Source organism: Sander lucioperca, chromosome 14, assembly GCF_008315115.2.
Source record: "Sander lucioperca isolate FBNREF2018 chromosome 14, SLUC_FBN_1.2, whole genome shotgun sequence".
NCBI lineage: Eukaryota > Metazoa > Chordata > Actinopteri > Perciformes > Percidae > Sander > Sander lucioperca.
Genome location: NC_050186.1, coordinates 27,824,192 through 27,841,221, shown reverse-complemented (window position 1 = coordinate 27,841,221; position 17,030 = coordinate 27,824,192). Strand labels below are relative to the sequence as shown.

At 40.7% G+C, this 17,030-nt stretch overlaps 1 protein-coding gene across 7 annotated transcripts in view; it reads left to right on the top strand.

Moving 5' to 3' along the window:
* LOC116034850 (transcription factor 4) overlaps positions 1-17,030 on the top strand; it is a 321,332-nt gene that overhangs the window by 286,375 nt on the left and 17,927 nt on the right. For all 7 annotated transcript variants that reach the window (XM_035991804.1, XM_031277607.2, XM_035991805.1 and 4 more), the window contains 4 exons: positions 511-581; positions 776-854; positions 5,429-5,508; positions 5,791-6,000. In XM_035991804.1, the coding sequence (XP_035847697.1) occupies positions 511-581; positions 776-854; positions 5,429-5,508; positions 5,791-6,000 (440 nt within the window). The remainder of the gene's footprint in view (positions 1-510; positions 582-775; positions 855-5,428; positions 5,509-5,790; positions 6,001-17,030) is intronic.

Here is a 17,030-nt window from a genome sequence, read left to right as displayed (position 1 = left end):
TTTGCACAAACACATGCTGTCAGTCACTTAAAATGGGAACAAATGTAGATGTAGAATGTCGGTTCCTATTGAATTCTGCCCCTGATTCTTGTCACATTATTTGAGAAGGGTCACGCCATCAAATGTTCTGTGTCAGCATCAACATTTTGCACAACGATGCTCTGCTCAAAGTATAAACTGCTCCACATAAGAGATGCATTGTGATCTGCCGACAGGAGTTTTGAATCAATGTGTTGACTTAATGTCCATTGGACAAAATCCACATGCATAAAAAAGGCCATTGGGAGCTTCCACTTCTTCTACTCCTTGTGTTATTTCCTGCAGTGTAAGAAAGAACAAATACAGAGTAAAAAGGAAACCAGGCACAACTGCTACACAATGTGTGTGTGAACAAGAAAGACAAATCAATTATGATAGTAACAGAATTGGATTTGTATGTGAATTATTTTCAAGAATACATGCCTCTTTTTCCCACGTGTGTGTGCGTGTGTGTGTGTGTGTGTGCCACAGCTAACCGAGCGCCGAGCGCCGCAGCCAGCAGCTCTCAGACAGGAGACGCCTTAGGGAAGGCACTTGCATCGGTAAGTGCAGCACACACATTCAAATGTGAGATACCTGTTCAGTATTTTATTAATGCAAAATTATTGTTTCTTAATTTGTCTTTCTATTGTATTTGTCTTTTTTAATATTCTTTGGAACTTTTAGAGTCGTCATCTAGCTCTAGATGTTGTTCTACGTGCTTCTCTGACTTCTATATATATATATTTTTTTTCAGATCTACTCCCCAGACCACACGAATAACAGCTTCTCGTCCAATCCCTCCACCCCAGTCGGCTCCCCACCCTCCCTCACAGGTAGCACATGACACTCACCGTCCAATTACAACACAGCAGCTATGCTGTGTTTCGCAGAACCAAAAACTAAAAGGCAGAGCTGACTTGGTATGGAATAGGAATTACACAAATAACAATGAAACTTGAAACTTGACTAGGACTTGTTTCACATGACTTAAGACTTGACTTGGACTTGTTTCACATGACTTGAGACTTGACTTGTTTCACATGACTTAAGACTTGACTTGGACTTGTTTCACATGACTTGAGACTTGACTTGTTTCACATGACTTGAGACTTGACTTGTTTCACATGACTTGAGACTTGACTTGGACTTGTTTCACATGACTTAAGACGTGACTTGTTTCACATGACTTGAGACTTAACTTGGACTTGTTTCACATGACTTAAGACTTGACTTGGACTTGTTTCACATGACTTGAGACTTGACTTGGACTTGTTTCACATGACTTAAGACGTGACTTGTTTCACATGACTTGAGACTTGACTTGGACTTGTTTCACATGACTAAAGACTTGACTTGTTTCACATGACTTAAGACTTGACTCGGACTTGTTTCAAATGACTTGAGACTTGAACTTGTTTGAAAAAATACTTTAAACTTGACTTGAACTTTATTGAAATCATTTCTTAGAATCAACTTGAACTTGTTTCAAATGACCTGCAACATAACTTGAACTTTTGACTTGAACTTGTGTTAAATGACTTGAGACTTGACTTGAACTGGTTTCAAAAATGTACTTTAGACTTGACTTGACTAAACTTAACTTGGACTAGTTTCAAATAATTACTTAGACTCAACTTGAGACTCAAATTGAACTTGTTTCAAGAAATTAGTTTAGAATTGACTTAAACCTGGTTTAAATTACTTGAGACTTGACTGGAACTTGTTTAAAATGGCTTGAGACTTGAACTTGATTCAATTGACTTGAGACTTGACTTGAACTTGTTGTAAATGACTTTTGACCTGACTGGACCTTTTTTTCAAATGACTTAAAATACAGCTCTGGGAAGAAGAAGAGTAAAGGTATTTAATGTAAACTAAATAGTACACATTTAACCAAAGCTATAAAGCTAGTTTTATTTTTATTATCATTGCAAAGGATTTCTGCTCATTAAGTGGAATCACTTTATTTTGGATTTGACAGACAACATAATCCAAAGGATAACATGTTAAAAAAACACTTATTTCCAACAAGGTCCTTGGTGTTAGAACATTTAACACATGACAAAGACCTATAGCAGGACAAAGACAATAACATTTAACACAAATCACCCAAGGTTCAAGAGCATTCTAAAATCACAGATCACATAAAATAATCAGTCTACTCTAATTAAAAATATTGGTTACTCTATTCCATAAAATGCCTTAACCTGATGTCTAAAAGCCTCTCTGGTATTTACAGTTTTGAGGGAAAGTGGCAGATTATTCCACAATGTTATACCTGTATAGAAAAAAGCACTTCTAGCTGCGTTGTTGACTCTGGGCACTTTACAAGAACGGACACTGGCCCTAGTATTGTGATTATGCTGTGTATGAACCATTTTTATATGAGAGTGTAAATATTTGGGAGCAAAGCCATTTATGACATTATACATATGATTCAACTTTAACTGCTCCACACTAACATGTACTGGCAGCAGTATGAGTCTGGGGGGGTGCATTTAACAGGTAGCGGATAACATTATTTTGCATTACTTGCAGTCTGTTTTTAAGTTTAACTGATAATCCACAGTACCAGGCAGAACATGCATAATCAAAATGACATTGAATCAGTGATACAACCAGTAATTTATTGATAGAAAAATGTAGATGCCTTGTCCTGTGATACAGGAATTTCAGTTTACCGGCACACTTGGATAATATTTTGTCAGCAATAGATTTACAGGTTAATGACTGCTCTAATGTTAAGCCCAGGTATGTGACACTTTTCTGAGACACTATTTCAGTGCCATTACATGTGACCTTAAGTGCATTTGTTCTAGACAACTTCCTTTTTGTTCCAAATAAAATGGACTCAGTTTTACCCAGATGTATTGAAAACCTGTTGTCTATGAGCCACTTGCTAACACTATCTAATTCATTACCTAGAGTCTCCTCAATCTCACTGATATCACTCCCAGAGACCAGTAATGCAGAGTCATCAGCATATAAAAGCAGCTTACATTTCACCGCAGCTGGCATGTCATTGATATAAACTAAAAATAAAAGGGGGTCAAGGATTGAACCTTGGGGCACCCCACAAGTAATATCCTGACGATCTGATATGGTCCCTTCAACAAGAAGAATCATGTCCACATACTTTCCTTCATCAAAGTTTTGTCGAATATAATCAAATAAATGAATAAGACAGGTTTCAGTAGAACATGGTGCTCTAAATCCAGACTGAAGTTCATACAGTAGATTTTGTCTGACAAGGTACTTTTACTCTTATATTACTTGGCGTAATATAAGACCATAAAAACACATTCATAATTGCTTTGTTTCCTCTCCATCCTCTTCCTCTTCTTTCCACCAATTACTCCGCCTCATAGCTGATGTTGAAAACTCTCGCTGCTCCTTAAAATGAAAAATGACTTTTCCTAATAATAGTTGTGTCAAATTTGTCTCTAATTGCCGCGGCTACACACACCGTTAGATATTTCTGTGCCGCGCCTTGTGACTGATAGCTTTAATTACGAGCACCACTTCCACAAATCGTTCACAAACCTACCAGCTCTGCAAACACAAGCCCCCTCCCCTCCCCTCTTCCTTCTCCTCCTCCTCGTCATTATAGCTGCCTCGGATATTGCCTGCTAAACCATAATTGGTGTTTATCATTGTGTCAGAGTTACTCCGCTTTTTACAAATTAGAAATGAAGCCTATTAAAGCAAACTACATGCAAATTGATATCCAAGGCTAATTCTGTGAGGTTGTTTTACTGTGTTGGACTTGGAACAATTTACCCTGGCGTTTAATACATATATTTGTATTTGCACATGAATGTACCCAGGTGATTATTCATTAATTAGCATATGGAAATGAGCATGTAATATGAATAAAGGAGAGGGGAGAGAAGAGACCGTGAGACAAAATGGGAAGACAATTAAAAAAAACGGGAGAAACACAAGCTAATGAGATGAGATCAGTGTTACAAAGGAGAGATCAGCGATGAGGGCAGACAGGACGTAAGAGGAGAAAAGACAAGCAGAACAAGCATGGAAGGGTAAGAAAAGGGAATAAAGGAGGAGAGGAGATGAGGAATGAGAAAAGGAGATAATGAAAGCTGCAAGCAACGATGAACGGGCCCCTCATATTGGTGGGATGCCGGTCAACATGGCCCTGCATTTGCACAATAATCGAACAGTGCGTAGAGTGCGGGGCAATGGATACAACGTATTGCAACCACTTCTTGTTTCGCGGCGTAACATGAAGATTTGCCCCCTTGCCACGTCCACACCGTTCAACGAAAGCATAAAAGCTTCGTTAAGGTCTTTATATTGCACTGATCAATTTTGAAGTCAATCAGGTTAAATCTGTAGGAGTGATTTAATTACTGTGTCCAAATTACTGATTAATCAAAACTCTCAACAAATATTTTGTAAAAGCTTTTGTGAAAGCACCAAAAGTCAACCCTACAATATTGCCGCAATATCGACATTGATGTATTTGGTCTCCATATCGCCCAGCTCTACTTAGGAATGTATCAAATATATTTGGTTTCCATTCACCACCACAATAACAGAAGAAAGAGATAGCTACCTTCAAAACTTGGACAAATAAAACCCAATTAAAACCCAATCTATCTGCATGGCCGGCTACAACTTGGGCGTCAACATGTGTTTGTAGTGATATGGGTAAAATTGGTGCTTTAAATTTTGTCTCACATTTGAAACCCAAACGCTATTGAAAGGCCTCTATATACCAGCCTGTCAACACTCAGTCGCTGTGTCTGTCTACCAGCTAATGGGACCTGTCGATTCAGATAGGACCCTTCAGAGCGACGGCAAACACAAAAGCAGAAAAGAACAGAGACACAAAGCTTGTTTATTCTGCAAAGGGGCCATGCTAATCAACCACTTGTACCTTTTCAAAGACAAAAGCCTGATATTAGCATTTCTGCTATGAGATATGAGTTGGTTTGTTTTGTCTTCCCTTCCTCATCTCTCGGTTTATTATGTCCGAGTACCACGAGTGGATACAATGAAACACTCCTTGTGTGTAAAGATGTTTTGTCTGCCATGTGGTGCTACATTGAGTGGTTTCTTTTTTGCGACATATCAAAGGAGAATAGGTTTGTGCTCTAATCCACACAGACATCCATCAATTTTCTATACACACTTGCACACTGTGCAGGGTTGCAGATGGGTTGGAGTGTATCCCAGCTTGCATTGGGTGAGATACACCCTGGACAGGTCGGCAGTCTATCACATAACATACATGCAGATGAAGGGATGCCCGTTTGAACTAAACTAAACGAAAACACAAAATACTCATGTCTCCCTTTTATGTCCTTGCTTTTAATCTCCCGCTGTCATCTGCTTGTTCCCCATCTCCTCTCCTGATGACGTCTCCTTATCTCCTCTCTCCTAGCTGCCAGTTCAGCTGTCTGGTCGAGGAACGGCGGACAGGGAGCGTCATCGCCAAACTATGAGGCTCCATTGCACTCTCTGGTATGTACGCACACACACACAACACATTGTGTACTTTTCCAATACAAAAATATGAATATATATATATTTATATATATACACATTACAAACCGAACGATTCGTTGGACTAATCCTTTTTCATTTAGAAAACTCCAGTCAGGCATGCTACGCTGAACTAGCTCGTTGCAATATGGCTAGTAACGTTAATGTGAATATTACCAGACCAGAATTAGAAGATCCTCGGAGATAAGTAAGAAAACCTCAGCGGGTTTCTCATTCTTTCTGTGTCCCGTCACTCTGCAGCAAAGTCGTATCGAGGACCGCCTGGAGCGTTTGGACGATGCCATCCACGTACTGCGGAGCCACGCGGTAGGACCGTCGACGGGTATGGCCAGCGGGCACGGTGAAATGCACAACCTCATTGGGGCCGCACATACGCACAACGGCGCTATGGGCGCTCTGAGCAGCGGGTACGGGACGGGACTGCTGTCGGCCAACAGACACTCCCTCATGGTAGGACCCAGAGCATTTTTTTATATGAATATGAATACGAAAAACTCGATGTGAACAATTTTCTTCGGTTTCACCAAGAATACAAGAATACAAGAGAGGCAGGACATTACAAACGGTACATGGCCAAGACGGCAAGATAGACAAAACAGACAATACATTTCATAAAAAGTGACTTTACAAAGGTTACATTTACAAAAGTAAATAAATAGATAAATATAGCCTACTAAAAATGCTTGCTGAGCATAAAACCTGCAGAAATGAGTGTAAGGGTGAGGACAGAAGTCCCATTAATCCCTCTAAATATGGTCCTCGGTGTTGATAGTGAAAAGTTTTAGGTTTTAAAAAAAAAAGGGAAATCCATGCACATCTAAGCTGATAGAGTGCCAAAATCTGAAACATTGAAATATAATCCGCACTAAGCCTTTTACTGAAAACATGTTATTGTTAAGATATTGTAGCACTGAATGTCTAAAGTCTCTTCATATTAAGCTATTTGTTAAAAACACTTAATACCATGCAAATATGTCAAACTCAGTATGTCATCGGGGCTCATATTCAGTCTTAATATCTTTTTAAAAGTGAGTCAGGCTGGCAACAAAATATGAAAAGACAGGATGCAAGGTAAATAAAATGAAAGGGATTATTTACTTGTATTCAAGATTGTTTATGTGGTTTAATAAGATGGACAAGGAGATCATTAGTGGTACTGATGAAGTTGATTTGTTCCGATCTTGACACAAATTTAATGAAATTAATTGCTGTTGGCACTGCAAAAATCCCATTCTCCGAGCAAAAATTACTCATACCTCTAGGAAGCACTATCAGACCATACGTCTAATGAAAGATGAAGATCAAAATAAAGATAAGCGAGATAAAAGTTCTTGAACCATGCCTTTTTGTCCATTGTTATGAAGTGGATCTTCCCAGGAAAGGTTTTGGCTTTAAAAATGGGTTGCATATCTAACAAAGGGAAATTGAGGCCAGTTCCACGGAAAGAAGCATAATGATCTTGCATGTGTTGGTTGACGAGATTATTTGTCTTGGCAAAAGAAAGTCGATGATCTGACTTTCTTGAATTGCCCTTTTGAAGTGGATTTAAAACCGACAAGTGAGCTACGTCTTCACACAGCTGAGAAACAACCAACAACTCGCCAACAAAGTGGCGAGTCAAAACAACCAGTTCTACACAGTACCTACTGTCACAGGATCACAGTGTGAAGAAGAAGAAAAAAAGGACAGTCTCACAAGTGGTCAAATAAAAGTTAACATGCTATTATATTGACAGAGGTTAAAACAGATGAAGTTAAAAAGGAGGACCATAACAGGAGAGGAGGAGGAGGTTTAATTGAGAATATGAAGTCAGACAAACAGCAGTAATGGTTTCCATATTTAATTTTGGATTTTTTGTTGTTAACTTGAAACAGTAAATATAAAGAACCAAACAGCTGTGTGACAGAAGGAGCTGTAGGAGGGCGAGAGAGAGAGAGAGAGAGAAAGCAATATAAAACACTGCCAGTATAAACACATTCGGATGCCTGAACATGTTCAGGCAGACCTGCTTTGTTTATTTGTGCTATGCGTTTGTGCATATTCACATGCACACACATACATGCACACACACACACACACACACGCACGCACACACACACACACACACACACGCACGCACACACACACACACACACACACACACACACACACACACGCACAAACACATTCACCAGATGTTACTGCTGCAAATTAACACACAAGATATTCTGCACTCTGTCCTGACCTTTTCAACACCATCCACGTCATCCATTGGGCTTCAGAAGGGACATTTTGACAGTGTTAGGTGTTGTAAGCCCCCAACGTCGCCTTCCAGGCAACGCGGCAATGGTTACATTAAGGGTTAAGGTTAGGGTTAGCTGCCTGGAAGGCGACGTTGGAGGCAAAAAACACCATCGAGCCATTTTGTCTTTTGTTCTGTCCAACAGTTGTTGTATTGTTGCTGTAATGAACACTGCAGCCTCTGGGAGACGCTAGCAGCAGCTAGCACTAGCACTGTTCTCACTACAGTAGTTCAGGAGCTTTGTCTCTGTGTGTGTGTGTGTGTGTGTGTGTGTGTGTGTGTGTGTGTGCGTGCGTGCGTGCGTGCGTGCGTGCGTGTGTGTGTGAGCACGCACGCAGGCCGGCTCCCACAGAGATTATGTTCTTCTCACGCATATCTGTCCAGCTGTCTCTCTCTCTCTCTCTCTCTCTCTCTCTCTCTCTCTCTCTTTGTCTATCTCCCCTTTTACGTGTGTATTTTTTTATTATTTCCTGCTTCTTCAATCTGAAAGGTGCCCTGAATAAATATGACCAATAAATAAGATGTAATGTGAATGGTGTCACTCCAACTTCTGAACCCTCAACTGTACGCTTTTAGCTTCTTTTAGCACATAGTTTTAGTTTTGGTTCAGTCTCACCGCTCTCATTACAGTAATGTTGTTTCCAGCAGCAGCAGGCAGATGTTTTCTGCAAACAAGCTCTGATACTCTACACAACCTGCCTATAGCATCAAACTGCAGACAGACAAAAAGTCAACTAGCTGGTGGAACATTTTGCAGCTAAAGAGGCAAATTTAGTTAGTTAGTGGAGACTAAACCAGAGCTACAGGGACAGTGCATTCTGGACTTATGATGTCATCTTAAGTTTGTGGTAAAGAAAGTGCTTCAGATGTACGGGACATATACTGTACTTGCAAACTACTTTTTGTGTTTCATTCTGAGGTGCTCTTTGGACGTCTCCAGAGACAAATGTGGACACAAATCTTAATGAAGTCACGTGTGGTTCAGCCCGAGAAAACATTCAAAGTTAACTTCTTGTTAAGGATAATATTTAGACAAACTACTTTCAGTTTAATCTTGAAATAATTCCAAATACATTTCTGACTTGATTTTATATGCAACCAGTGGGGAATAAAGTGAAGGATATGTGCTGAAAAACACTGTTTACTATGGCCTCTTTAAAAACAACACACACACACACACACACAGAAGCTCATAAATTGCTCCTTGTGTTGTCATTAGGACCCGTGTGTGTGTGTGTGTGTGTGTGTGTGTTTATTCAGGCACTGAATTATTGGCCGATAGTCAAACAAACTCATTAAGACTGAAAACACAGCGGCTCTATAATATGGTTTTTCCATATAGGTGCGGGTCGGTCCGCGCTGATGGCACACATTTCCACTATAGCCTCATAGCAGTGAATAGCAGTGCTACTATAACATATACATGACATAAAATTAGACTGCAATTGGCTACATTCTGCTACATCTAAAAGTGAAAAAATAAATTCTGTATTGGGACACTGAGCTATTTCATGACCTCTTTGAAAGGTGAGGAAGATGAGCAAGTGAGGCAGAATCCCGAGCGTTTTCTAATTGTATTGGACGATGTTCTCTTCCAGTCACAGAGAGGTTTATAGCCCGTCCCAGGATGGTGTCCTTTTTCCTTCCAATGTTGTCAAATGTTGTCAGTGTTCTGGTACAAGAGTTGATCCTGAGATGTGTATTAAGAGTTTTGGTTGCAAAGAGAAAAAAGGGAACTCAGTACGTGCGTGCGTGCGTGTGTGCGTGCGCGTGTTTGTATACAGTGTAAACAGGAAGTTTCAACCAAAAGAAAAGAGACTCAATAGATATACTGAAAAAAAGAAATGAGTGGAAAATGAAGTGAGAGGAAGGAGTGATGTAATGTCTAAAACGAAGCCATTGTGTTTGTATTGAGCCTTTTCTGTTGCATGCATTCACTCTCTCTCTCTCTCTCTCTCTCTCTCTCTCTCTCTCTCTCTCTCTCTTTTTCTTCACTTTCACAAACATTTTATTACATGTTTACTCCATTGCATATTTTTTGTCACTTTTGATTTCATCTTCCTGTCTTGACAAACTCATATTCTCTCTCTCTCTCTTTCTCTCTCTCTCTCTCTCTCTCTCTCCTTCACATGCACACACACACACACACACACACACACACACACACACACACACACACACACACATTTACAGCTGTATGTAGTTTGGCAGTGTTAGGCAGAGAAGCCTGCAGGCTGAGGTCATAACTCTGGGAAAACAGGTGGTAGACTGATGTGAGAGAGAGAAAGGAGAGAGAGAGAGACACATACACACAGACGTGAATGCATCATACACGCTAAAACACATAAACGCATTAATGCAGACATTGATACACACACATGTTCCGACATTTTCCATTTTTTTCCAATTAGGTTTATGTTTTCTCTGTGCTCAAATCATTACATCTAGTCATTTTATTTAACACTTGTTCTTAAAGTTTCAAAGCACTATAGAAATGAACAAAATATCCCTCAAAACAAAGAAGATTAAGAGCACGTTTTTCCTCTGTTATGTCGTTGTGACGTGATGATACAGTTGAGAAATCAGTTTGGAGGGGGACTCTGAAACGAGGGGTAAGGTCAAGGGTGTGAGATTCCTCTCTCTCTCTCCATTAAGCGGCGTACAGTAGGTGAAACGGATCGTAAGCTGCATCGCGTTGCTTTAAAACACACTGCTTTAAAACACACACACAAAGACTAATGCCTTTTAATACTCTGAATCTCTTCTTTTCTCAGTCGCTAAATGCACTCCTATAAGCTGATGGAAATCTTCTATCGCCCATTTACCTTCAGTACAATCATAAACTATCTGTTATCACATCATCTGTTCAAAAACTATATGGCCAAAAGTACAATGGACACCCATAGTCCATAAACATTTGTTTGTTCCGAGGCTGTTTTTTCTGCCTTTGTCGAGGCCAAACCAGCTGTTTACCAGCGGATTACTTTAAAGGAACACGCCGACTTATTGGGACTTTAGCTTATTCACCATATCCCCCAGAATTAGGTAAGTCCATACATACCCTTCTCATCTCCGTGTGTATCGTAACTCTGTCTGACGCACCCACCGCTAGCCTAGCTTAGCACAGATCCTGGAGGTAACCGGTTCCAACTAGCCTACTGCTCCCAATAAGTGACAAAATAACGCCAACATTTTCCTATTTACATGTTGTGATTTGTATAGTCACAGCGTGTACAAATAACAAGGTCACATGAGACACAGTCATCTTCTAACCATATACATACTGGGAACTATATTCTCAGAAGGCGAAGCACTGCTACTTGGGCGGAGTGATTATTACTCCAACTCTGAGTGAACTCTCTGCTCTTCACCACGGGGCTTCTCAGGTGCTGCGAGCAAATCACTCTGCCCGGGTATGTATGGACCCGGGCGAGGTCCATACATCTAATGGACCCCGCTCTGGGGGATACGGTGAATAAGCTAGAATCCCGCCGTGTTCCTTTAACACCCACAGTTTTGAAATGACATGTTCGGTCATCACATATAGCTTAGTCTCACATTGCCAGACCTAGCTCCACAGCGCTGTGGAATAAGGTCTGGCTACTCCACACATACATTCTAGGATAGGAGGATAAAAAAACGCTCTGGGTTGTTTGCATTTCTTTAAACTGGAGCGATTACAAAAATGGAGCTATTGTAAATTAGCCTAGAAATCTAGACGCACCCTAGCGGCAGCAAATGTAATTTGCTGCCAGGGTCGTCTAGCAATTCTCCGTTGGCTTGCGAGCTGGAAAAACCAAACTCTAGTCAGGCCAATCACATCGTGTATAGAGTTGGTGGGCGGGCTTAACATAATGACGGCAGAGTTGCGACGGTTCCGTGTGAATTCCCTGCTACTTGAAAACAAAGAAGATGGCTGCTGCTGCTGGCGAACAGCGGCCTTTTGAATCGGCTTTTGGCCGCGACTCTGGAAGACTTGGAGTTAAGCTTTTCTTTGAGAAAAGAACAAAGAACGGCACTGAAGTCATTCTTAAAAAAGGAAGATGTGTTCGGAGTTTTGCCGACCGGATACGCCAAAAATTCAATCTATCAACTAGGGTTGCTCTGGTTGGTTGTAGCGCGATCCTATTGCATGCAGAGGGAATTTGAAAGACAACCGTTTATCCCGCCTCTCGGATTGAGCCCTGCCAATGGTGAGTTCCCAGACCCAACATCTTGATGTGGGTCTGGCTTGTCAGGCTAATTGTAAATTATTTTTAAAAGACCTTGAGTTAAGATTGTTTTTTCTATCAAACCACTATTTCCAATGTCCTCCACACTTAACTATTAAATACTTTAACAGTGTCCATCTAAAAATTATAAATATGACAAATCACTGTAAAGAAAAAACCTTCAAAATATAGTGCAAAACTATACATTTTATAAAAAAAATTGGTAGAAAAATATGTATATCTGCCTTTACCAAAACAGTAATCATAAATTAATCAAAACTTAAAATATTTTATAAATTAATAATATGATGTACATTCAATTCAATTCAATTTTATCTATAATATCAAATCATAACAAGAGTTATCTCAAGACACTTTACAGATAGAGAAGGTCTAGACCACACTCTATAACATAAAAGGACCCAACAATTCCAGTAATTCCCACCACGAGCAAGCATTTAGTGCGACAGTGGCGAGGAAAAACTCCCTTTTAGGGAGAAACCTCGGACAGACCCAGGCTCTTGGTAGGCGGTATCTGACGGTGCCGGTTGGGGGTGTGATGAACAGTGGCAATAATAGTCACAATACAGATAATGGAACTATGACTAGAAATAGTAGTTGAAGTAGTTCATGGTGTAGCAGGGCACTGCAGGGCGTTACAGACCACGGCGACAGCTGCAACCATGATTTTCGTGCCACCCTAATCCAAGGAAACATGAATACAAATATTTTATGCTGGGTTGGTACTAACTAATTTGCTTATTTATAATCATATTTTAAATTCCTCACATGCATTAAAGCACGAAAGCCACATGACCGAAGATTAAATCAAATCTTGTGTCTTTTTCATTTCAAATTACCACATGCACCAAATGCATTTCACTCAGAAATTGTTTACCTCATAATGACATTTTTCCAAATGACGTATTCCCCAGTGCCCTTTTCTTCCTCTTCCCTCCATTTTACTCTGTTTAAAAGTCTGTCGTCCTTTACTCTGCTCATTACACGGAAAATTAAGAAACAAACTACTTACATAGACACGCCACTGGAAAATGTTGCTGACTTTTCCTCCCATGGAAGTTCTCAACACTGGGCTCTGTGTGTGTGTGTGTGTGTGGTGTGCGTGTGTGTGTGTGTGTGTGTGTGTGTGTGTGTGTGTGTGTGTGTGTGGTGTGCGTGTGTGTACGTGCATTTTGACGTCGCTAAAGCAGGTGCTTTCTGTCAAGTGTGGGAGGGACTGTTCAGTTTGAAGAATGTTCCACCGTGTGTGTGTGTGTGTGTGTGTGTGTGTGTGTGTGTGTGTGTGTGTGTGTGTATGTGTGTGTGAGAGAGAGAAAGAGCGTGTTAAGGGTAGACCAGTGTAAATTCCAGGCCAATTTGTTTACAGTTTAAAAATCCAATGTATAATGTAGTTATTCACATCCACGTAAATGCATTGCATTCACAAAAATGTTTTTTTAAATTAAACAAAAATGGATTTTTTAATTGTCTTTGCTTTAGTTTTAATACATTTTGTAGATTTTTAAAGGAAAATTAATCTTTTAATCTTTAAAAAATGTCGCTACCACTGTCCGGGAACAGAAATTCTAACATGAATAGCAATCACTGAACTAAGGCTATAGTGGAGACTTTTACATAAAAATTAACAACTTTCCCGTAGTCCTGAAGTGATGCGTTTTACGTCCACCAGCCAGAGCTAAAGGGGGCAGGAAGAGGGGAGAGATCATAGCGACGGAGCATCGGCTAGATCTATGGCAGAAGCTGTGGCGGAGAGGTTTCTGGAATGGATGCTTTTAGATTAAAAAAAAGAAACTCGGCGTTCAGAGGAAGGATTAAAGTCCAAAAACAGAAAGCGATTGACGGCGAGGACAAACACCGATCTCCATCGGTGTAGCTTTTCCTTGTTGGAGTGCGCTGAAAGAAAAGAAGGGACTAAGGACAGATTAAATGACCTAATCTGACGACTCTTATCACTTGGCCTTTTCTTTCCATCTGTGCTCCTGGTGGCAGGGGAGGTGCGACGAGCTCACAAGCATGCGTCGACAGTGTTTGTGTAATTACTCTACTTACTAAATCCTGTAAAAAAAAAAACAGTAATGTTGAATATGCCTTGTTAAAAAGGCCAGCACAACTTGGACTATTCTACCCCCTTTCTTAAAGTGGTACGTTCCACCACCCTCTTGAGCTGCCAACACATGATCTGTGGTGAAGCTGCTCTGCGCTAGCTCTGCCTTTGTTTGTATTATGGGAAGAGCGGTGGAGACATCTTGGAGGAAGGGCTACCCTTAGCGTGGCGCACCGCTCAAATTATTACAACTTTGACCTTATTACCCCTAACTAGGGTTGGGTATCGTTTGGAGTTTTACGATTCCGTTGCCGAACCGGTACTTTTAAAACGATTCCAATTCCTAAACCGATTCTTGAAAAACTGAAAAATGACATCAAAGATGTAATGTGTTTACTAGCGTTCATGAGCAGTGAATGGTTAATATGCTTTTACGTCCGTTTTGGTGAGCCCAGAGGGAAAATATGGCATTTTAAAAGTAGCCTACATTTACGGTAGCTAGGTAACGGTAGACTACAGAGAAAGTGTGATATTTTTACGTCTGTTTCAGAGCAACAGAGGGAAAATATTTCAGTTGACACAAAATTTGCATTCTAATCCGGTCCGATTCCTCCTGGTTGTGTAGGAACTGGATCCATAGTGGAACCGGGTTTCGGTACCCAACTAGGGTTGGATACCGAAACCCCTAACCACTATTTTTCACCGGGCGCGTCTGCACTGCATTCCGGAAGTGCTGAAACCCCCCGCGAGCAATCGCGGCCATTTAAGTCAATGCTTAAGATAGGTCTATTTTCACGCGAGCCACAGAGTGTTCGGACAGCAGGGCAGGAAGTGAAACAGCATCCAGTTAGTTCATCTAAAGACACCCCCCAATAACGTATATTTCTGTCTTCTCTACAACACCATGGACGACAAGAGATTCATCTTGGAGGTGGAAAAACATAAGACACCACAAAGTCTTTTTAATTGGACAACGCCCAGAAAAGAGAAGGCATGGAGTTTAATTGCAGGAGTGCTTGGAGTGAAAGGTACTAACTAATAAACACGTGATTGTTCTTTCAAGTGCTTGTAGAGACAATAAAATCTGCGAGTCGGGCAGCAAGACGCTCCCGGTGTGGTATGGCGCGTGGCGGAGGACGGAACAAAACGGGAACGCAGCCTGAACGCAGCGCAGACACTCCTAGTGGAAAATAGGGGTAACATTTCAAGGCACAGCCAAAGCCATAAGCAATGATGACGTATACCTACTATGCACTTCGCCTCTGTGCCTGCAATATGCTCTGCACTCTACTTCGCTCGGATTTACCACTGATCATGTGTCTATGTTCCGCCTGCCCAGCACAGTTCAAGTTCATGTAGACACAACACAAATATATCTATATATATATATATATATTATTTACGAGACAAAGGCATGCCTGTACACAATGTCAAACCTACTCTGGACTATTTTGTGACTTGACCCGTCACTTCAGTGGCTAGTGGTGATTTACGGAACCCGAGTATTGTGAGAAGCTACAGTCTCCTCATCTTTTTATTTTATGTCTGGTCCCCAGAGGAGGGTTTCTACTGGTTTTGCTGAGCCCCAGACCGTCCCACTAGGCAACACTTTTAGGACAAGATTTTCCACAAATAAAAAAGGAAATATCAAGATCCAATGGTCATATTTCCAGGAAATATGCTGATCCCATTCCTTCTCCCCTGAGGATGAACCTTTCCTGCCTCATATCACATCTCCTCCTTTCGTCTGCTACTCTGCAGAGGTGTGTTTTCTCGGACTGCGACAATACATATATGAGAACGACAAGAGGAAATTGCAGAAATCCGTTTAATATGGGCTGAAATATTACAATTAGTAAATGGAGTAAAGAGTTAGTAAATGGACCGAGTTCATTCTTCTCTCAGACATGTTACTGCAGGAGGAGAGACAGACTTGTCCCTACTGTTTACAACTGCATGACAAATCTCTGTGTCTGTGTGTGTGTGTGTCTGTGTGTGTGTGCGTGTGTGTGTGCGTGTGTGTGTGTGTGTGTGTGTGTGTGTGTGTGTGTGTGTGTGTGTGTGTGTGTGTGTGTGTGTGTTTCTGTGTCTGTGTTAGAGAGAGAGTGGTCTCTTGACCCAGAAATTCCCTTCTTTCTCTTCCTTGTCTTCCTGTGTAATCAGCACACACACACACACACACACACACACACACACACACACACACAGACACACAAATATGTTAAATGAACACACTTCCCACTGATCAACAACATTGCACATGGCCGCTCCTCAGCCCCTCCTCCTCTATCTCTTGCTGTTTCTTTAAAAAAAAAACGTAGTGATAGAGTCTGTAGATAAAGGTTTTCAGTGTCCATTAAAACTACATTTATGAATAATTTATATCCAATGTCATGCAGCATTATTTATATTGTCATGTTGTATCTAGAGCTAACGCCAACGCTGGGTGGACAGGACCCAGTTTTCAAGAAATACCCGTGTAGGTTTGGACTAGGCCTTAGTCTTGTATACTTATTTCTTGAAAAGATATTTTCTGATTTAAATCAGTGAACGTTTCTTACCTTTCAAGCAGAGTTCTTTATTTATCAATCGTATTTTAGAGATGATTTTAGAGGGTCCTTGAACACACCAACAATAGTTTTTTTACTTTTCTTTTTTATGTTGTTGTGATAATACAGTTGTTATCAGTGACTGTTTGGAAAACTCTCCTGTTGATGCATTCAAGGACACTCCGACATCTGTTTTTTGAGAGTTGGCTGCTGAATAGCCAACTCTACTAACCTTTTTTTTGTAAATCAAGTAAACAATGTGCACTTCATACTTTTCACAGCAATCATATGTGCGTCTTAATTATGAGTCTTATTTTGTCGTCTGGGTTTGATTTTCAGACACGTCTCATGAATGCGATGCTTTCCAGCAGTTA